We start from the raw sequence: 22,951 nt of genomic DNA on the forward strand, positions 1-22,951 counted from the left end.
CCTCGGGAAGCCCTGGCAAGCACGCCTGGCTGTGGGAGCAGCTCTGCCCAGCCGGCCAGCTGCCGAGCCCCACAGCGGAGGCTGCCCAGGCCGCAAACCACTGGCTCCGGGAGTGGGGGTTAGGACCCCCTCGGGACATTAGGTTGAAGCACTAGGATCCACACCGGGCCAGGGAGAGGCAGAGGAAGCCCCTTCCTTCAGCGGGAGACCATGCGCCATGCAGGCCCTGAGCGGAGCTAAGCTCTGCACTCACCTGCCCCCGGGCACACCCCTCAGCTTGCACACATACGGATTAGGAGACACCACTCTGCACTGGGGAGATTGTAAGATCTAGAGATCACAGAAATGGCACGCAGCGGGCGCTCATTTTCACCTATCGCTGCCTAACAGATCACCCCCAGAACTTAGTAGCTGAAAACATCAACTATTCATTCTCAGGATTCTGGGGCCAGAATTAAGGCGGATCTCAACTGGTGTTTCTGCTCCATTTGGCTCCTGCCAGGGTCACTGACTCAGCTTCACTCAGCCAGCACAAACGTCCAGGGGGCTTCACTTCCCACAGTTGGTACCTCGGGGGCTCCTCCACACGGCGTTTCCACGCAGGGTCTCTGCACAGGGCTTCCTCAGAGCATCATGGTCTCCGGGTACTCAGGTTCTTACATGGCAGCTGGCTGACTCCAACAGCTGCCAGATCTCTTAAGGGCCAGACCTGGAATCGACACAGGGTCATGTCGGCTGCATTCTACTGGCCAAAGCCATAGAATGGAGAGGAGGACAGACTCAGTGCTGAGAGTACACACACGGGGAAGGAACTGATGTGGCCATCCTGGAAGTCTACCTAGCCCTCAACTCCATTCACTTGTGAACTTGTGTTTGTTCTGCTTTCCTGCCCCTCTCAAGAAAACAGCTAGGGGCAGGAACAGGTGTCATGCGTGGTCCACAGGGATGTGCGTTCGCCCTGTGGCAATACAGTGGGAGGGTGGGAAACTCCAGGGGACTGGCTCAAGGGCACAGCTATGGGGCGGGGCCACATGCCCCAGGCTCCCCCCACCAAGCTGGCTCCAGGAGCAATCAGCCATCCTCTCAGATACCTGGGAGTCAGTGGCAGCTACGAGGACTGCAGGAGAGCGAGCCCACTCTGGTTACCCACACCACAGAAAGCTCCTGATACTTAGAGACCTCAAGGAAGCAGAGGGCCTCCAGCGATGACCGAGGTGAACTGCCTCCTGATCAGAGGGAACAGGACTCAGAACAGGACTGCAATGAGGTAAAATGTAACATTTCTTGCACAACTGAGACCAACAGGTCTAACCCTGTCGCTAGTCCACTAAAGGATTAGCAAAGCCATACGGGAAGCCAGTGCAAACACAGGAAGTTTGGATTATCATTAGCAGTTAAAAATACAAAATTTCTCCTATGTGTCTTGGATAAAACTGGGAAATTGCTTTGTTGACATTTTAAAACTGCATGTTTTCAACCCTTGGCCATTTTCCTGGCCAAGAGAGCCCCAGAGAGTGGAATGCAGTCTTGTCCATTCCCGGCCTCATTCCCTTCACACCCCATGGGCCCTGTGCCCATGGGCAGCCCTGGTCTCCGCTGCTTAGGTGGAGCCTGGCAGTCTGCTCTGTGGCACTAGAGAAATTCCAGTTACGGGGGAGACCTACAAGCATGGCCTACAAGCATGCAAATTCCCCATCCGTACTACCTGCGAGCAGGGCTAACGCAGCTCTGAGTTTCACAGAGCTCCGTGAGTGGGCGTCCTTGTGGAGGTCAGTGCTGATGACGGTGCACAGCATACCTGGGGCTCACCTTGAACTGCAAGTGACCACTCTGGGGACACAGGGGCAGGAAAGGGCAAATGACAGGACCTTCAGCCCCACGTTTGGTGAGGGAGCAGGAAACGGGATTCCTGCCAGTGAACCACGATACTCCGGGTAGTGATGGCAGAGGACACACAAAACAGGAAAACCAGTGGCTCCGGAGCAGTGCTGCGCTGCGCTATCCAACAGGAATGTTTTGGGGCAGCTGCTCTGTCCAGTCCTCGGGCTCCAAGGCCAGGCTGTTCCACACAGATGACAAGAGAACACACCTGTTTCCTTACTGGGTACTCCACTTTCCTACAGGAAATTGTTACCCATGAACGAGTGAGGACCCGAAGGGAGGGAGCTCTCCTGAATGTCTGGCAAGCTCTGTGCACTGATACTGGTCAGTGTGACAGGCCCCAAGAGACCCTAGCTGGCATCTGCACTGACCTTGATGCCTTAGTCTTTAATGGAAACAGCGCTGCCTGGCATCAGAAAGCCTAGGTCCTGGCCTCAGCCCTACCCCAAATTGGCCCTGTGACCCACACTAAGTCCCATCATGGGGCCTGTTTCCTCACTAGTGGTTTGGTAAGGAACTAAGGAGCTAGCACAGAGCTTGGGATGCCGTTAGCGCCTATGTCAACTTTCATCCTTCCTCCAGTCCTTGAAAGACTGGACTCCTGCCCCAGACAGGGTTTGAGAACCAGAGTTCTCTGCTAGGAATGGTCAGGCCCAAGTGTGTGTGGGTCAGAGGAGGAAAAGGAAAAGCTGGGAGAGGCATGAGTCCCTGCCCCTCTCCCCAGCAGACCTCAAAGGACCCAAATACTCTGAATGCTTACCACTGGCTAAGGGACGTGCAACCAATGTCTAAGGCAGCTGGGAAGGTTTTTTCTTTAAGATTTATTTATGGGGCCTGCGCTGTGGTGCAGTGGGTTGAAGCCCTGGCCTGAAGTGCTGGCATCCCATATGGGCACCGGTTCTAGTCCCAGCTACTCCTCTTCTTATCCAGCTCTCTGCTATGGCCTGGGAAAGCAGTAGATGGCGGCCCAAGTCCTTGGACCCTTGCACCCACGTAGGGGACCCAGAAGAAACTCCTGGCTCCTGGCTTCAGATCAGTGCAGCTCCAGCCATTGTGGCCATCTGGGAAGTGAACCGGCAGATGGAAGACCTCTCTCTCTGTCTCTACTTCTCTAACTCTTTCAAATAAATCTTTTTAAAAAATTTATTTATTTACTTATTTTAAAGGCAGAATTAGCAAGGGAGAGTCAGGGATAGAGATCTTCCATCCACTGGTTCACTCCTCAAACGGCAGCAACAGCCGAGGCTGAGCCAGGCCGAAGCCAGGAGCCAGGAGCAGGAGCTTCAGCCAGGTCTCCCATATGGGTCCAGGCACCCAAGCACTTGGGCCGTCTTCCGCTGCTTTTGCAGGCACATTAGCAGGGAGCTGGATTGGAAGTGGAGCAGCTGGAACTGGAATCAGTGACCATATGGGATGCCGGCACTGCAGGCAGAGGCTTTACCAGCTATGCCACAACACTGTACCAGGAAAATGTGCTTTTCTTCATGATTTTTTTTTTTTTTGCTTTTGAAGATTTTATTTATTTATTTGAGAGACACAGTTACAGAGAGAGAGGGAGAGACAGTGATAAAGGTCTTCCATCTGCTGGCTCACTCACCAAATGGCCATAAAGGTGAGGGCTGGGCCAGAAAGGAGCCAGGAGCCAGGAGCTTCTTCTGGGTCTGTCATGCGGGTGAAGCATTCCAAGGACTTGGGCCATCTTCCACTGCTTTCCCAGCCCATGGCAGAGACTGGACTGGTGAGGAGCAGCTGGGACACGAACCAGCGCCCGTGTGGAATGCCGGCACCACAGGCAGAGGTTTAGCCTACGGCGCCACAGGCAGAGGTTTAGCCTACGGCGCCACAGCTGGCTCACGATGGGTTTTACAAGAAAATGTACTGCTTTGCCTGGGGCCACAGGTAGCAGGCACACGGCTACCAGGAGTGCTTATCAGGTGAGCTAGTGACGTGACCACGACAAAGCCTCCACAGGAGACGGCACAGCAGGTCTGTCGCTGTCCTCTGAAAGGCCTGCTCACAAGCTAAACACAGACTTCAGGAGGGCTCTCCCCGTTCCCAGTGCCGACAGCATACACACAATGTGGTTTCTGCCTGAACGCCTCTCTCCTCCCAAGGCTCCAGGACTTTGATACGTGTTAGGAAGAAGAGGCCTCCATGCCCAGCCCCTGGTGAAAACTCTGTGTCCTGAATCTCTAATAAGCTCCCCTGGTTGGCCACATTTCCCACATTTCACAACTCGTTGCTGGGAATAAAGTGTGTTCTTCGTGATGAGGGAAAGGACCCTAGGCAGCTTACCCCTGGCACCCCAGACTCTGTCCCATGTGCCGCTTCCTTCTCTGGCTGACTGGGCCTGGTATGCCATAAATCAAGAGCCGTGACTACACCTGTGTGCGGGCTGAGTCCTGGGCTCCCTCCCAGTGAATTACCGAACCTGAGAGTGATCTCGGGGCTCCCCAACACACACCCTGTCCTGGGCTCCCTCCCAGTGAATTACCGAACCTGAGAGTGATCTCGGGGCTCCCCAACACACACCTCCATCCAGGCAAGCCCCCTGCTACTGGGCTGGGCTGATCACACCTCCTCCACGGGCTCTCACACATGGAGGAAAGAGAACCTCAGGGGAGGAGGTCCAGGTAGTTCTACTGGACAGTCCCAAGGCGGCTGACAGCAGGACCATTTGTCCGGTGCTGAGCTCTCTGATCTTGAAGCAGAGCTTGGCTGCTTGCCTTGGCCTCCTGACAAGCGGTCACTGACATCGCAGCACGAAGACCTGATGCGTATTCAAGTCCATGGCAACACTCTGCGCTGGCTGCACAGGCTGCACAGATCTTAACACCAACTTCCCAGAAGAGGAAGTGGAGGTCCAGCTATGTTATGTAAATGCTGTTACCACCCAGGCAGTGCACAGCTCTCTCACAGCTGTTTTCTCATTCTGCTCACCAGATGGTGAGGCCCGAGGGAGAGCCACACGTGAGCCCTCAGTGTTGAGCCCCTCTCACCCCAGATTACAGGGTTCAGGAAGAGCAAGAGACGGACTCGAGCCCAGGTCTCAGCTCCCAGGGTGGCATTCCTTGTTGGGGGAAGCCTGGGACACAGAATGACAAAGCTGCTCCCGCTGCCAGCCCTGCAGGCTCAGGAGCATCCGAACTGGAAAGAATGTGCGCAAGGTGGCCCTAGACGCGCCCCAGCCTCCTGTGCGGCCCTGGCCGCAGTGTTACTGCCCCAGACTTCTTACTCTCACAAGGCACAGTGAACTTCTGCCCCAGCCAGCTTCAACCAGCCAGCCAGAAGGGGGAGCAGCTCCAAGACTGAGCTCTTTACTCTCTGAGCGGAGACGAGAAATAAACAGCAGCAGCCGGCAAGAGAAATGATTGAACTTTATAAAAACGTGGTAATACTACAAGATTTGATAGGGTATTTTTTTTTCTTTTTGTTTCTGCCAAGTAAAGTTTATAAAAGACAACTGGAATAACAGTTAGAAACATGACCTAATAAAAATTACACACATGAACACTGCAAGGAAACAGGGTCAGTTAGAAAGAAAAGCACGGGAGAACAATGCGCAGCAAAAGTAGAAGCAACGTGGAGGAAAAGTTGATTCTGTTGCAAGGACAAAATATTCAAAGACCAAAGCGAGCCTGATGTTTCACACTGATGGAGCTGAGGGCTGTGAAATGGGTGTGCAGTGACCATCAGAGCACACGATGGCTGCCCAGACGGGGCCACACTGGTCACTGCTGGCGCACTGGGCGGAGGAGAGAACAATGGCTTCCTGCAAACAGGCCCGCGCCTCGGCCCCTCTCACAGGGCCCACCAGCCAAATGGCAGTGATTTGCAGCCCAATCCCAACGGACTGGCACTGACAGCTGGCTTCCTCCTCTGTCCACTGTTCCCAGCCAGCAGCTTGGCAGGTCACTGTCCCACAATGGCAACCTTGCCTGGTGAAAACTTAAGAGAATGTCAACCTAGGCCAAAGTGGCAAACAAGAAAACCAGACACGCAAGGCTGCCTACAAAGCACTTTTCGCAATGTCTACACCACAGCCAAGCAGAGAGAGGCCAGCTGGGAACGCCCCCAGAAACATTTCCCAGAGACAAAGGACGACCACAGGATGCTGGGTGAATTCTTGGCTACATTCTGTGCAGTCGAACCATGACTTGCACAGGGAGCTGAGAATGGCCGAGAGCAGGCGCCAGAGAGCAAAAAGGCTAACAAATGTGGCAGAAGGAGCTGCGCTGCAGGTGGGCCTGGAGATGCCTAGACAGGCTGCCTCCTGGGCCCCTTGATGCACGAGCTCCTGTGCTATTCTGTGCTGCAGCAGGCTCACAGCAGATGAGGGAGCCTGTAGGCATTTCCCAGCCCAAAGTGGTAGCAACTCTGAGGTGCAGAGTGTCTGGAACACCCAGTCCCCGGCTACCGACTCGTCACCACAGGAGCCAGCCAGGCAGCGGGGGCTCGGTGGAGACAGGACGATGTTCCTTTCAGCTATGACTCCTCTGACCTGGATGTGTTTGGGAACATCTAATACTGCTAGACTCTAACTTGGAAACACGGAACAGGTCCCCCGCAGGGCAGGGAGTGACCAAACCCTAAAAAAAGAGAAGACAAGGAGGACAAAAGCAAAGGTGTGACTAGTCTCCCCTGCGCTTTCTTAAGCTAATTTATAGTCTTTCTTTCTAATGGATGGAGCCCTCTGAGGGTTTAGGAGGCAGCACCTGTAGCAACCTTAGTATTTTCTCTGCTTTCCACTCTTCCGTGAACATCTCCTAGGACGGAGCTCACCAAAGTCTTCAACTTCGTTTTCATAATCATCTTTCTCAACAACACCTGCTTAAAAATAAAAAAAAAACAGAAACTGAGTGCAGAATGGTGATTTTTGTTTCCAATCCACTGCAAACTCTAACACCCTAGTAAAACCCAATGTCTCTGTAATACTTGAAAGACATCTAGCTTTCCACCAGAGAGCCAGAGAAAGAGCTTTCCTTTGGAGTACTGATAGTGCTTCCCCCAGTGAGCCAACGTAAACACGTTTCTCCAGAATGGGATCTTCTTACAAACTGCTGCCTCTTGCCTTATGTTAGAGCAAGGTCTCAATTCTACCGTACTCCTGAGTTAGAACACCAATTACCGTTCTTGAAACAATCACAAAATCACAGGCCCCACAGAGGGTTCTGTGCTGAAGCTTTTTATGGGCAGACATTTGCACCAAGTCCCTGCAAGTTCCCCAGGCCCTGCTGAGTTAGAACTCTGAGGCCTCCGGGGCTGGTGAGACAGCTGAGGGCTGGCCTGGCCAGGAGAGGCAGGAAGGACCCAGAGAGCTTGGAGGTGACTCTGACCAAGGGGAGGAGCCCGACTCGCTCTGTACAGGCCTGTAAGCCTCCCTGGGAACATGCAGGCTTGTTTCCACCATGACTGTGTTTGTTCTGTTTACAAGTGTATGCTCTGGCCCAGACCCACGCCTACCAGACTCTATAAACAAATATCCACTGACTGCAGTGAATGATTGACATGATAGGCATATTTACCAAGGGCTGGCTTTGTCTATCCTCAGGGGTCACTGTACTGAGTATGTGCAGGAGCCAAACATCATCAGTAACAGCTCGTGAGCAGCAGCAGAGATTTGCAGCAACTAATATGAGCCAAGAGTACCGGGACTCACAGGCAGCTGGGAAGCGCAGACGCTGTTTTGGCAATCACCTGCTCATCAGAGCTGGCACCCCTGCACAGTGAGAAGCCGCTTTTTTTTTTGACAGGCAGAGTGGACAGTAGAGGGAGACAGAGAGAAAGGTCTTCCTTTTTCCGTTGGTAAACCCTCCAATGGCCGCCGCGGAAGGCACACCGTGCTGTTCTGATGGCAGGAGCCAGGTGCTTCTCCTGGTCTCCCATGGGGTGCAGGGCCCAAGAACTTGGGCCATCCTCCACTGCACTCCCTGGCCACAGTACAGAGCTGGCCTGGAAGAGGGGCAACCGGGACAGAATCTGGCGCCCCGACCGGGACTAGAACCCAGTGTGCCGGCGCCACAGGCAGAGGATTAGCCTACTGAGCTGCGGCGCCGGCATGAGAAGCCGCTTTTGATGCCTATGGGCAGCCTCACTTCAGATCCACCTTGGAGCCAGCAGAACCAAGAAGTGGAGGAACCGAAGGATTTCCTGGGCCTGGAAGAAGGGCTCCTTACCTTCCTCCTTCAGGCGGACCTCTGTTCTCATCAACCACTCCTGCGCATTTCTGACTGCCAGGCTCAGGTTCTTGACCAGCCGAGCCATCACCGCTTCCGCTGCAGGAAGCAGAGAACGGCTGTGAGTGAGAGGCTGCCGCAGGACCCAGAGCACCAGCGCCAGAGCCCAAGTCGCCGCGCCCCAGCAGCTGATCTCTGTGCTGTCCCTGAGCCCAGCCCTCAGGGAACACGGGGGTAAGGGGCTGCCTTCTGCTGCCCCACATGATACTACAATTAAACGCCAGCCTGATGCCATTGCTGTGAGTCCACAGAGAATGTCAATAGCAGACTTTTCAAGGAAGCTTGTGTTCAAAATCTCAGTAAGCCCTGAACTGGAGCATCTGAATTAGAGAATGTTTTCAAATGTGCACTTTCACACACTTTACACATAACTTCTACTCAGCATTGCCAAGAAGTAGCTGGTAAAGAGGCCTGGGGAAATCTGATTTGAAGACCAGGTAAGAATTCTTACTTTTCAAAAAACACATGGGTATGACTTAAGAACCCTCCTAAAAGGAAGACAGCATCCTCCCAGATCTTAGCCAGAGACAGCACATGGTAGGTGCTCGAGAACTGAACACTGAATGCATCCATCAGGAGAAGCTTAACACATTTCCTTAAGACTTCCAACATTCTCCCTACATCCTCTCTTATAGAATCACTTAGCATACCATTGTTCTCATCCGCAGTGCCTGGGGAAGCCATCTCAGCCACGATAATCACAAATTTTTTAACTAGAGGAGGGGCAGTCCAAACAATGAGCTGTACTACGGAATCACTCGTATTTCTGCTAAGGCCACAATTCCAACACACCTAAGTCAGACGCCGGGGATTTAACCCTCACAGCCCTTCTCGAAGCCCAGGCCTAAGGCGGTGTGCACACCCGCCTGCACGGCCCTTACCTCCAGCCCAGGCCTGCCTCCTGTAGAGGTCCTCCACTACGTCCAGAACCCTCCTGACGTGTGTGTGCGCCTGCCTGCACGGCCCTTACCTCCAGCCCAGGCCTGCCTCCTGTAGAGGTCCCCCACGACGTCCAGAACCCTCCGGACGTGTGTGTGCGCCCGCCTGCATGGCCCTTACCTCCAGCCCAGGCCTGCCTCCTGTAGAGGTCCTCCACTACGTCCAGAACCCTCCTAACACGGTGTGCGCCCCCGCCTGCACGGCCCTTACCTCCAGCCCAGGCCTGCCTCCTGTAGAGGTCCTCCACTACGTCCAGAACCCTCCTGACGTGTGTGTGCGCCTGCCTGCACGGCCCTTACCTCCAGCCCAGGCCTGCCTCCTGTAGAGGTCCCCCACGACGTCCAGAACCCTCCGGACGTGTGTGTGCGCCCGCCTGCATGGCCCTTACCTCCAGCCCAGGCCTGCCTCCTGTAGAGGTCCTCCACTACGTCCAGAACCCTCCTAACACGGTGTGCGCCCCCGCCTGCACGGCCCTTACCTCCAGCCCAGGCCTGCCTCCTGTAGAGGTCCTCCACGGCGTCCAGAACCCTCCGGACGTGCTCCTGAATCTTCCTCTGCAGCATCTGGCTGTGCTCGCTGGAGCCCACGTGGCTGCGGACCCAAACGCTCTGCTCAATGTCCTGCACCACCAGCTTCCCTTCGTCAATGGCCGGGTCCACCTTCTCCCGGAAGAACTCTGAATACTTCTGGTAGGCCACCTGCTGCCGCCTGTGGCCTTCCAGGTGGATGTGCTGCTCGTAAGACTCGCTCCTCCTCTCCAGACTCTCCTTCCCTCCCGGCTCAGCCCTGCAGAGGGCCAGAGCCTCTGGGGTTGCTCCCCTGAATGCCTTGCTGGGGCTGAAATAGTTCTCAGGGCTACGGGAAAACTTCACTCCACACAGGTCGCACTGGGTCCTGTCCACATCAGCCCTTTTAAAGTTCCCAGCTCCGGGCTCCCTGGCCTCCTCCAGGGTGGCCTCTGCCTGGGCACGCACGCTTCTCCTCCAGCTGACGCACAGAGATACCAGCAGGCACACTCTTCTCAGCTTGCGCTGGGCGGAGGCCTTCTGCTGCTTCTGCAGAAGGATGGCGGCCAGCAGCGGGTCGCAGTCTCCTGCTGCTAGCTCATCTGGCCCAACCTGACCACACTCACACTCAGGTTCTGCCAAGCGGACCACAGGCTCCAGAGAGAGCAACCTGCTCAGTCTGACGTCTTCCTGAGAGAGACCACGGACCACGGTCCCCTTGGCGTGCGCACTGTCCCAGCGCCACCGGCAGTCCATCAGGTACTCCTCATCTCGCTGATACAGCAGTTCCTGCAAGGCTTCCACAACAGACTTGACACTGACGGCCACGGACACCCGCCTCACCACCTTCAGGAGCCGCTCAGGGACCTGGCCCGGACAGCTCGCCCGCATCAGCTGCAGCCGCCTCTCGATCTCCTGGAAGTGGCGGCAGAGCAGAGGCCTGCAGAACGGCTGCAGGACGTCCTGGGCATTCACCAGCAGCACCAAGCACAGCACCAGTGTCCGCTCAGCCTCCCCCGAGACCACACGGGCGATCCCACTGAAGGCGTCAAGCATGACGTTGAAGTGCACGTTCTCGCAGCCACATAGCACCTTGACGAGGTAAGAGAGGTGGAACCGGAAATCCTGAATGGCTTTGGCCACGTCCTTGGGTTTGTACTCCTGGATGATGGAGAAAACATCCCCGGACTCCTTGTCCTTTCTGCAGAACAGGAACTCCCAGTAGTGCAGGAGCGCGATGTAGCTCCTGGGGAGGCACAGCACACCGTTCTTCCGGAGGCGGGCCAGCACCACCGCGCAGTGGACAAACTGGGACTCCAGCAAGGCCACCATGTTTCCAATGCTGGGGATGAGCGGTTCTTTGCAGCGCCTGATGAGAACGTTCATGAAGCGGAAGAAGAGCTTCTTGTAGTCTTCCGGGTTCCTGTGCACGTAGAACTGGTCGATGCAGTTCTCCAGCAGCCGGATGAAGCACAGGGAGCTCCTCTCCTCGCTCGCGTCATCTCTGTTGGCAACCAGCATGCCGAACTTCCCTTCTATTCTCTTCACCCTGCTGCCTCTCCCCCCACCCTTGTCGTCTTTTGCCGACTCCAGAGCTTGGAGTTCCTGGTTGTAGCTGTCCTCCTCCTGGCGGAGCAGCTTTTCAAACTCCTCTGGGTACTGAGAGGAGAGAAGGAAAGCCTGCATGGCGCTCAGCCACAGGTCTGTGGATTCGCGGCGGCCGCATGCCCCTTCATTCTGGAACAGAAAATGGATATACTCTTTCAAGGCAAACCTGCAGTACCGGAAGGATGCGTGATTCAGTCTGAGGACTTCCTTGCATGCCATGGGGTTTTCCGACAGTACTCTCGGATGGAAATGCTTAGGAAAGAGGACACTGAGGAAGGATTTGCAAAAGCCATACATGTCTGTGGACAGAACACAATCGATCTCTTTAAGTTCTTCAGCTAAGAGTTTGGGGAACACTTTCTTGGCTTCCAAAAGCAATCCATTGATTGCCACCAGGTGCATTTTTGACTGAACCAAACACTTGGCCTCACAGCGCCGCAGAGGCCTGTGGAAATCTTCACAGCTCTCCTTCTCACATTTTAAGCCTACAATAAACCTCATGCAGACCCCAGGGTAGATGTTCCCAAGCAAGCTCCGTGTGATTTGACACAGCCTGTTCAAAAGGTGTTTGTTTAGCACTAATTTCATTTGTTCAGTCATTATCAAGAAATAGTCGTTAGTTTTCTTCTCTCTCAAGTTCAAACCCAGGTCAAAAACTAGTCTTAATATGGGCCCAGGGTCATTCTGAGCTATCTGGCAGTACTTGGCATCCACCTGAGAAATTCCAAAAAACTCAAAGCAAGATTTGACCATTTCCTTCTCGGCGTTGGTAGTCACCCTTTGGAGGGCCCTGACCAGTCTGAGGAGGACTTCCAGGCCCACTGGGGCCAGGGCCAGAGCCTTATCAGCCTCAGCCTCGCACCGGCTGACGGCTTCATACAGCGCTTCGACCACGCCGGCTGAGTGGTTGAGCGTGTCGAACTTGAGGAAGGCATCCTTGAGCTTCTGAAAGTCTTTCAGGATTACTCCCTGCAGAAACTGGGCCTCAGCGATGCCAGACAACTGGCTAGTTTGAGAGCAGAGACCAAGTGCTTCCCTCAGGATGACCTTGGTATGTTCGATGTCATAATCTCTGGCCACATTGAGGCGAGCCGCCGCCAGGAGACAGGAGGCCTGGAAGCCCTTGTCAGCCGTGAGCCTGGCGGCCTCCAGGAGGTGACCGTGCTGCCTCATCAGCAGGGCAGCCTCTTCTCTCCGCCCTTCCCTGTGCAGCAGGTCTGCAGCTGCCGCGAGGCACTTGCGAGACTTCAGGAACACTAGCTGGTCCTCTACGTCTAGCCTGGAGAGGACAGCCAGCATTTCCTCAGTCTTATTTGCACTCAGGTGCTTTGCCGCAGCTTCCAAGTAAAACTGGCTGGCAGAGTAGGAGAGCTTAGGAATGGGGCAGGTCTTGGTCTTCAGCATTTCTTCATACCTACAAAGAGGACGCAAACTGTCAACTTCCTATCGCCCAATCCATACAAAATTTTCTCTAAAATACAGCGCACAGCAACTTAAATAAAACATCAACATGCAGATATTACAAAATAAGACTTAAACTTGTCAACATTCAAGAACTTTTAAAAATGACAGTTATCAGGGTAATAATACATAACAAAGCATTCTTGAAATACATCAGGCATTTGTGTGCTTTATTAACAAAACATCATGAAGGTGCAACTCAAACAGGAAGAAGTTTGAAAGCCACTGTCTGAGGCACCATCATCCTAGTGACCGCTGGCTGCTCCACTTCCCATCCAGCTCCCTGATAATGGCCTGGGAAAAACAGTAGTAGATGACTCAAGTGCTTGGGCCCCTGCCACCCACTTGGAACACCCAGAAGAAGCTCCTGGCTCCTGGCTTCAGCCTGGCCCAGCCCCAGCCATCTGGGGAGTGAACCAGGGGATGGAAGCTCTCTCCTTTTCTCTCTCTCTCTCTGTTTCTCCCTCCCTCTGTGTAACTCTTTCATATAAATAAATAACTCCTTTTAAAAAATGTTTACTAAGAAAGGAAGGTCAATCTATGGAGCAAAATGTATGCATAGTAAAAGCATCCTCAGAAATCCCTTCAATTCTCATAAAAGCATGAGCATGATTCAGGCTGCACAGTTATGTTCAGTGTGGCATGTGATCAACGAGAAAGGATGAGATGGGCTGCAGACACATCAGTGACCACATCCATCTCCCCCTTCACCATCTGGCTGTGGCTCTCCTCCTTGGCCAGGTGTGCAGACGGCTGTGAAGCTCTGACAGGCTCCCTTTACCCCACAGATTAAAGTCAGGATAGTCTGTTATACACACACACCCCTCATCTTCTTCTGCTCCTTTCCTGCTATCAAAGCTGACGGAGAGTGAAAAACTCTGAGTCTTGCTCTCAAGCAGCTCCTGAGCCAGCGCCAAGGCCACGCTCAAGTGGAAGGAGGGCGAATGATCAAGCTCCCTCACAGGGCGAGGACGACACCGCCCAGGGCAAGCGGCCCCAGAGAAGCGAGGGGAGAGAAGGAAACCACCTACTTTTCCACTGCGATAGCAGCTTCTTCAAAAAGCTCCTCTTGGCAGTACATTGTGAGAGCTAGGTCAAATTCCTGAATCTGCTCGAAGCATCTGAAAGCCTCTTTGTAGCACTGGCTTCGCTTATAGAAGTAGGCCGCCTCTCTTACCTAGGACACAGCAAGTTTACTTTTTACTTAGCATACTCATGACTTTCTGATCTTAAAAAATATGCTACTACTATGAGTAATAAAGAGAAAGACCATATGCCTATTTTTTAGTATTAAGTTAAAAAACACTAAAACATAACTAAAAATAGTAAGCAAACTAGTTATTTAGTAGGGAGAAACAAAGCTAAACCACCACCTTATACCATATATACAAAGGCAAGTTCCTGATGGATTAAAGATCTTAAATAGGAAAACTATTAAGAGAAAATATACAACAGTATCTTTGTGGCTTAGAAGTAAAAACACAAAACAAAACAGGAGAAAAACTGACAGATTTTGTTACATCAAAACACTTCAATAAAGAACACATGAAATAAAATTAGTAAATGACAAATATTAACAGAACTGTCTGTGGAAATGGAAATGTTATATATCTAGGCTATCCAATCTTCTAGCCTCTAGCCACATTTGAATATGGAGCCTTTGAAATGTGCACAGGGGCTGACGTGGTGACATAGTGGGTAAAACCACCAACTGGGATGTCGGCATCCCATATGGGCACCTGTTCGAGCACCAGCTGTTCCAGTTCTGATCCAGCTTCCTGTTGATGGTCTGGATAAGGCAGTGGAAGATGGCCCAGGTGCTTGGGCCCCTGCCACCCGTGTGGGAGACCTGGAAGAAGGTCCCAGCTCCTGGCTTTGGCCTAGCCCAGCCTTGGCTCTTGCAGGTATTTGGAGAGTGAACCAGAGAATGGAAAATATCTGAGTGTGTGTGTGTGTGTGCACGCATGCCTACTTCTTTCTCTGTAACTCTGCCTTTCAAATAAATAAAATAAATCTTTCAGAAAGAAAGAAAGGAATGGAGACAATAAAACTGAGGAACTAAGTTTTAAATTTTATTTAATTTTAATCAGTTTAAGTTTTTTTTTAATTTAGTAAATATAAATTTCCAAAGTATAGTTTATGGGTTACAATGGCTTCCCCCCCCATAATTTCCCTCCCACTCGCACTCCCCCCCCATCTCCCACTCCCTCTCCCATTCCATTCACATCAAGATTCATTTTCAATTATCTTTATATACAGAAGATCGATTTAGCATATATTAAGTAACGATTGCATCAGTTTGCACCCACACAGAAACACAAAGTGTAAAATACTGTTTCAGTACTAGTTATAGCATTACTTCACATTGGACAACACATTAAGGACAGATCCCACATGAGAAGTAAGTACACAGTGACTCCTGTTGTTGGCTTAACAATTTGACATTCTTGTTTATGGCGTCAATAATCACCCTAGGCTCTAGTCATGAGTTGCCAAGGCTATGGAAGCCTCTTGAGTTCGCTGACTTCGATCTTATTCCCACAGGGTCAAGTCAAAGTGGAAGTTCTCTCCTCCCTTCAGAGAAAGGTACCTCCTTCTTTGATGGCCCCATTCTTTCCACTTGGATCTCACTCGCAGAGATCTTTCATTTAAGTCTACTTTTTTTTTTTTTTCCCCAGAGTGTCTTGGCTTTCCATGCCTAAAATACTCTCATGGGCTCTTCAGCCAGATTCAAATGCCTTAAGGGCTGATTCTGAGGCCAGAGTGCTATTTAGGACATCTGCCATTCTATGAGTCTGCTGTGTATCCCACTTCCCATGATGGTTCATTCTCTCCCTTTCTGATTCTATTGGTTAGTATTCACAGACACTAGTCTTGTTTGTGTGATCCCTTTGACTATTAGACCTATCAGTGTGATCAACTGTGAACTGATCACTTAGACTAGTGAGATGGCATTGGTACATGCCACCTTGATGGGATTGTATTGGAATCCCCTGGCAGTTTCTAACTCTACCATTTGGGGCAAGTCAGATTGAGCATGTCCCCAATTGTACATCTCCTCCCTCTCTTTTTCCCACTCTTATATTTAACAGGGATCACTTTTCAGTTAAAATTTAAACACCTAAGAATAATTGTGTGTTAATTACACAGTTCAACCAATAGCACTAGAACAAAAAAAAAAATACTAAAATGGATAAAGTAATACATTGTACAACAATAGTCAGGACAAGAGCTGATCAAGTCACTGTTTCTCATAGTGTCTATTTTACTTCAACAGGTTTCCCCTTTGGTGCTCAGTTAGTTGTCACCGATCAGGGAGAACATATGATATTTGTCCCTTTGGGACTGGCTTAATTCACTCAGCATAATGTTTTCCAGATTCCTCCATCTTGTTGCAAATGACCGGATTTCATTGTTTTTGACTGCTGTATAGTATTCTATAGAGTACATGTCCCATAATTTCTTTATCCAGTCTACTGTTGATGGGCATTTGGGTTGGTTCCAGGTCTTAGCTATTATGAATTGAGCTGCAATAAACATTAATGTGCAGACGGCTTTTTCATTTGCCAATTTAATTTCTTTTGGGTAAATTCCAAGGAGTGGTATGGCTGGGTTGTATGGTATGGTTATATTCAGGTTTCTGAGGAATCTCCAGACTGACTTCCACAGTGGCTTAACCAGTTTGCATTCCCATCAACAGTGGGTTAGTGTCCCTTTTTCCCCACATCCTCTCCAGCATCTATTGTTGGTATATTTCTGGATGTGAATTTTTTTTTTTTTTTGGACAGGCAGAGTGGACAGAGAGAGAGAGACAGAGAGAAAGGTCTTCCTTTTGCTGTTGGTTCACCTTCCAATGGCCGCCGTGGCCACCGCGCTGCGGCCGGTGCACCGCGTTGATCCGAAGGCAGGAGCCAGGTGCTTCTCCTGGTCGGATGTGAGCCATTCTAACCGGGGTGAGGTGAAACCTCATTGTGGTTTTGATTTGCATTTCCCTGATTGCTAGTGATCTTGAACATTTTTTCATGTGTCTGTTGGCCATTTGGATTTCCTCTTTGGAAAAATGTCTATTGAGCTCCTTGGCCCATCTCTTAAGTGGGTTGTTTGTTTTGTTGTTGTGGAGTTTCTTGATTTCTTTGTAGATTCTGGTTATCAACCCTTTATCTGTTGCATAGTTTGCAAATATTTTTTCCCATTCTGTCGGTTGCCTCTTCACTTTCCTGTTTCTTTTGAAGTACAGAAACTTCTCAATTTGATGCAATCCCAAATGTTAATTTTTGCTCTGACTGCCTGTGCTTCTGGGGTCTTTTCCAAGAAGTCTTTGCCAGTACCTATATCCTGCAGGGTTTCTCCAATGCTAATAATTTGATGGTGTTGGGTCGTAGATTTAGGTCTTTAATCCATGTTGAGTGAATTTTTGTGTAAGGTGAAAGGTAGGGGTCTTGCTTCATGGTTCTGCACGTGGAAATCCAGTTTTCCCAGCACCATTTATTAAATAGACTGTCCTTACTCCAGGGATTGGTTTTGGATCCTTGATCACATATAAGTTGGCTGTAGATGCTTGGATTGATTTCTGGTGTTTCTATTCTGTTCCATTGGTCTATCCATCTGTTTCTGTACCAGTACCATGCTGTTTTGATAACAACTGCCCTGTAGTATGTCCTGAAATCTGGTATTGTGATGCCTCCGGCTTTGTCATTTCTGCTGTTGTCATTTCTGCTCAAAAATCAACTCTCTGAACCCCTCACTCTACACCTGCAGCCCCTTTTATACCCTCTTCCTCTTACCATGCTTTCTTTTCTTCTTAGCTCTCATCACCACTGACACCTTGTATACTCTGTTTATCCCCTTAGCTCTCCCCCACAGTGGAAAGGGAAGCTCTGCAAAGGCCCAGGTCTATGCTTTGAGACCCCCTGGTCACCAGCACTTACAGTGCCTGGCACACAGTAGGGAGTCTACAATGTGTTGAGTATTTAATTTCATAATGCTACTCGCTAATCCTGAGGTTCAAAGGAAAAACTGAAGTGCAACAACAAATATTTGCCAGGGCCTCCAAAAAATGATACTAGTGATATTGAATGAGACAAGCTACAGGAAGTGCTAAAGTAAAACTAAGATTCACAGGCAAGTTTTCCAGACCTCACAGACCAAGAAGTGCTTAGACTTGTCTCAGCACATCAGTGAACCTTCCCACTCAGACTTCTGTTTTCTATCTTCTCTCTCCACAGTGCTCATTGCTCTCAAGACAACTCCCCGTGTGCGAGTGAGGGCATGTTATGTGCCAGGTGTGTGACCAGCTGGATGCGGGAAGAGAGAGCCAGTGCTTAGCAGCAGCTCCCTGCTCTAGCCCACTCCACATGGCATCCAGGGACACCAATGCTGCTCTCTGGAGAAAGGAAGTAGGCAGAGTACACGACTCCCTGACGGTAAAGCTTAATACTCCCACACATCCCCACAAACACTTCATCCCAGGGTTGCGCACACTTGGGGGCTGGGAACAGGAAGGTCATCTGGCCTCAGAATCCAGGCAAAAGCTGCCGCCATGCTGCTCATTTTGAGTACTGTCAGTTGGCTGGAGTGAGGCCAGAAGATGTCTGAGACTGGCTGAGGGTGAACACTCTTCCAGGCAGGGGCATGAGCAAAGAAAGGGGTCAAGGCTCCTCCTCGCATGGGGTGAGAACTGCTAGGATGTGCTGCTGAGAGGTCGAGGAAGCAGCATCTAGGGGCTGACCACACGGAGGCAGGCGTACAGAGGGAGTGTCGGGCTTCCGGGGCAGGACGGCCTCCGTGTTCAGAAGATGCTGAAGCCCTAGAAAAGGGAGTGTGGGCACACGTCAGGGATCCCCGGCCTCTCCCCTCATCCGTTCTCACTTCAGATGCACAGCTTGACAGGAGAAAGGAGGGTCAGGAGACAAGGATGGAGTCTCTGGTACAGTCATGTCAGATGCTTATAGACAAGAGGGAACAGTGACAAGCTGAGGCCTGTCCCCTGGAGCCACGGCTTTGGATCCAAGGAGGCAGTACTGAAGACTGGAGGGCAGAAGTTGGATACTATTCCAGTTCCTGGAATCTAGGACCCAAACTTCCATCCACAATGAAATGTCTTCTCCAGTACGCCCCTCTGTTCCCACTTCCTAAAACCTGTAACAATCATGGAGCAGGACAGACTACATCAAGAGGGTCTTACCATGTTTTTGGACACTGACTTGGGACCACAATTCAGTCCCCATTCCTAATCCCTAGCCTGTGGACAGAGGGTCTAAGGAGTTAGCATGCTGCATGTTTCACATACACACAGAGACCCTGCCCTCCAGCCACAGTCGTAATGCCAATATGTAGAAAATGCACCATCTACAGACTCTTGAACCACCTGTGGAGAAAGACCCGGCTGCTTGAAATTTTGAGCCCATCAAAAATGACACACTAAAAATTAATCACAAGAAAACAATCACCCCTTGTATGTCTCAGCAACGCCAAATGGCTATAAAAGTTACCGGCTGCTTCCTCTCACCTCGTGTGCTAATCTTGTTGCTGACAAATGAAGTCTGGGCTTGTGGCCAGCCTGCTGACCACTCTGAGTGGGTGAGCTCTGCGCTAGCAGCTCTCTAAAAGAGCATTCTGTAATGCTGCACATGTCCCCTATCAATGGGCACTTGCAGTGTGGCTAGGGAGACTGAAGGCATCACTTTGAACTTTATGACATTTTTATTAATTTAAGTTTTAAATTAAATAACCACATGTGACTGCTGGGGAGGCGCATATCTGAAGTAACTGCTAGGAACACAGGAAACCCATGCCAAGCCCAGGCTTCGTGCTCAAGCTGACTCCAGACTGCAAACACAGAGGAAGAGAAGGCAAGAACATTCTAAAACCTATCTGTGACTTGGACATCTGACCTCCCTGTGGCTAATATCAGGCCTGGAACTTTAATACAGACACAGATGTACACACACACACAGTTTCCAGAGACTTCTAAAAGTCTGAGCAGACAGGGGAAGAAGGCCAGCCGTTAGAGTCACCACAGCGAGGCTCTCCCTCAGTGGAGGACAAGGGCCCTTGCCTGCTCCAAGCAGAGGCTGAATGGCCCCCTCTCAATCTGTTCCAGTGAAGCCCAGTTCTCCCAAGGGGCTGCTATCGGTTGGGAGCACCATACCTTTCCCAGCTTCTCGCACAGCTGGGCACAGAGCTGAAACTCCTTGGCGCAGCTCAGACACTTAAGCGACAGCTTTGGCTCATTGAATTCCAAGTATGTCTTAGCCAGTTTCAAATACTCCAACTGCTTTTCCCTGGAGGAAGGGAAATAAAACAGCAAATAAAATAACAACCTATGGAATGCTGATCTAACACCAACACATTTGACCTGCTACTCTCATTAGAGCAAACCTGAAATGATCCTGAGACTCTTACCCGGGGCTGACTTTCTTAGACTTCATGTTCAGGACAGTGTTGTGGGCCAGAGCCAACTTCTCCTTCTCAAATGCACCTCCTTTTTGGTAACACTTGGCTGCAACCTGGAATAGGGAAAAAATTCTGATTATCACGAAGGCATTGAGGTAACACACAGACCAGGAGTTAGAGCACGCAGTACATGCTTATACTGATACAGTACCTAGTCCTGCCCCGCCCCAGCTGGCAGGGAGAACAGGAAGGCACAGACCTGCTACCTGCGATGGCAGCCACAGAGGATAAAGACTAACAGTGTTACCAGCCGACACTGCACGTGCAAAGGTTCCTTTGGGAAGTCATGGAAAAGGTATATAATATGTATGTTTTTAGGCCATGAGAGCACCACTCAGTTTAATCTTCCAGTAGCCACGTGTAAGAAGCATCACCCTTCTCATTGTATACAGTAGCAACTTCAGGTCAGAGCCATGGAATAAATGGTCTAAAATCACCCAGGAGCTTTTCTGTGCTTTGACCCAGTTGGCAACTGCTGGCTTCCTGGCAGTGCTGGTGGGGCAGCTGCAGCACATGTACTAGGGTGGCGATGGCACTAGACAAGATAGTACAGCACATCCAGTTCATTACCAGATCCTCTGACTGTAAGATGTGCAAACACGTGCCACAGAGGACAGCCTGCAGCCTGATCCTTGCCAGGAGAAAGCTCTGGCCCACAACATGCTGACACCATGTCTTCCAGCACAGGCTACAAAGGGCAGAAGGTTCACATTCTATGCAGCAGGTAGACATCAGGTCTCAGTGTGAGCAGGGCAGGGGCTAAGAGGCGTCTGCTGATACAGTGGGCAAGATGGCTTCTCTCCCCACTCCTGCTCTTGGCCTCAGCCTCCCCAGCCCCAGAGGCCTCCTTGCACACCTGAGATCTACGCCTTGCTCCTTCTCAGCATGGGGCCTTTGCACACACTGTTTCTGCTAACTGAAATCCTCTTCCATCCTTTCTTCGCCTGGCTAACTTTATTCATTCGACAGGTCTCTTTCTAAGAAGTCTTCTCTGGCCTCCCTGTCCAGGAAAGGTGGTTCTGGGGTCTCTCACCTGGACACCCACAGCAGCTGCAACTGTGCACCTATCCATGTGCCCGTTTTGCTTCTCCTTATACACTAGGACTGAAACATAATGCTTGGCCCACAGCTCAAAAGAGATTTGCTGAATGAATGAATCTTGTACGGGGGTTCTGAAACATTCACTGACATGCAGCCACAAACTCAGTAAACCACCTGAGTACAGGGTCAAAATAAAGTCAGGCGAGGGGGCTTTTTATAACATCCTCATCTGTGCCAGCTCCCCTACAAAGATTTTAGATTCAAACATTCAAAAGGTATATTTAAAGGGACAGATAACTGGAAACCCGGGGGCAACACATATGGGTAACACCAACAGTGTTATGAAGGGAATGATGGGAAAGACTTTAGAGTTTTTCAACTTCATACCCATGCCTGTTGCCCATATTACCCCTCCTCTCCATCCCTACTGCCCTCCCACACCCTACCAAAAAAAAAAAAAAAATCCTGGTGTTACAACAACAGCCAGTTAAAGCAAGGACAAGAAGTGAATAACAAGCTTTGGGGCTCAGTCACGTTTTGCAACTAAAAACTATGTACTTGTGAAACAAACTCCTAGATATACCCAAACCTACAACAGCACGCATTCTATACTCTTACCCCATGTCCCAGTGGCAAGGGCGGCCACAGTCCTTTACCCCTTCTCTATCTGTCCACACCCCTTCGATTTGTACGACTCTGCCGGTCTCCCCTCCTGACTGCTGCCTATTTTCCCTCCCTTCTAATCTAGGCTGTGACTTGCTATGGCCAACAGAGCTCACCAAAAGAGCTGTCAGCGAGTCCCAAGGCCTGTCCTCAAGAGACCCTGGCCCTTCTCTAAATTCTGCTCAGGTGTCAGTGAACAAGCCCAGCTAAGCAGAAAGAAGATGAAAAAAAATGTAACCCAGGAACCCCAGTTGCCCCAGCCACCTGAGCCAAGTGCCAGTCAACCCCCGGAAGCAAACCTGCCTCACTGACTAGCAGCTGAGTGCAGACACAAGTTGCCCAGCCGAGGCCAGAAGAACACTCAGCTAAACCCAACACTGCTAACCCACAGAACTGGGGGCAACATGAATGACTTGTTTTAAGTTCTAGGACTGCTTGTTACGCAGTCACGTAACTGATAAATCCAAGACATAAAGTATTTGCTGAAACAGACAGAAACTCCTCTAAGAGCTGGGACTGAGCAAACATTGAAAATTCCCTCTGGCCATGTCAGTCCACAGACACCTCCCCCGTGGCTTCTGTCAAGTTCTGACTTGCGGATTCACCTTCCCCATCACTTGCAGGTAGCTTCACTCAGGCCCAACTCCATGAAACTCCAGAGGAAGGACAAGCTGCTCGAGAGAAATCACTGTCTCCATTTGTTCAAAAACTGCAAGAAAAGCTGCAGACGTTTTCTCTGTAAGGAGGAGGAGCTGAGCACGGAGACGTACAGTGATCTGTCCTAAACCAGCTTTCATTGCTCTTCATTGCGCATCACTTGCAGCTGCAGGCCTGGGGCACGCCACATGCATGGGGGAGTCACATCCTTGGGAAACGTGCACTTCTGTGTAGCCATGCCTATGGTGGCCAGTGTTGCTGGCAAGCTGATCACAGTATCCCCTCTGCCCTTTCTTCCCTGATGGCAGAATCTGCCTCCCTCAAAGGGCTGAAAATGCCAGATGAGACTATCCCCCAGAATCCCTTGCAGCTAGGAAGGGGTATATCTATGACCTGGAACTGACCAATGAGATGCAGGAGAAGTCCACTAGGAACTTCCTGATTGAAAGGGAAGTGGCTGCTCTTCACTCCTGTTGAGAGGCCACTGTGGGGCACAGGGTGTTT

General features: G+C 50.9%; 1 protein-coding gene across 1 annotated transcript in view; it reads right to left on the reverse strand.

Moving 5' to 3' along the window:
* Positions 1-6,607: 6,607 nt before the first annotated feature.
* TRANK1 (tetratricopeptide repeat and ankyrin repeat containing 1) overlaps positions 6,608-22,951 on the reverse strand; it is a 108,409-nt gene continuing 92,065 nt past the window's right edge. Inside the window, 6 exon segments of the mRNA XM_062179716.1 lie at positions 6,608-6,708; positions 8,058-8,156; positions 9,535-12,584; positions 13,663-13,808; positions 19,782-19,914; positions 20,036-20,139. Coding sequence (XP_062035700.1) covers positions 6,608-6,708; positions 8,058-8,156; positions 9,535-12,584; positions 13,663-13,808; positions 19,782-19,914; positions 20,036-20,139 — 3,633 coding nt within the window.

This window comes from Lepus europaeus, chromosome 2 (assembly GCF_033115175.1).
Source record: "Lepus europaeus isolate LE1 chromosome 2, mLepTim1.pri, whole genome shotgun sequence".
In the NCBI taxonomy this organism is placed as follows: Eukaryota; Metazoa; Chordata; class Mammalia; order Lagomorpha; family Leporidae; genus Lepus; species Lepus europaeus.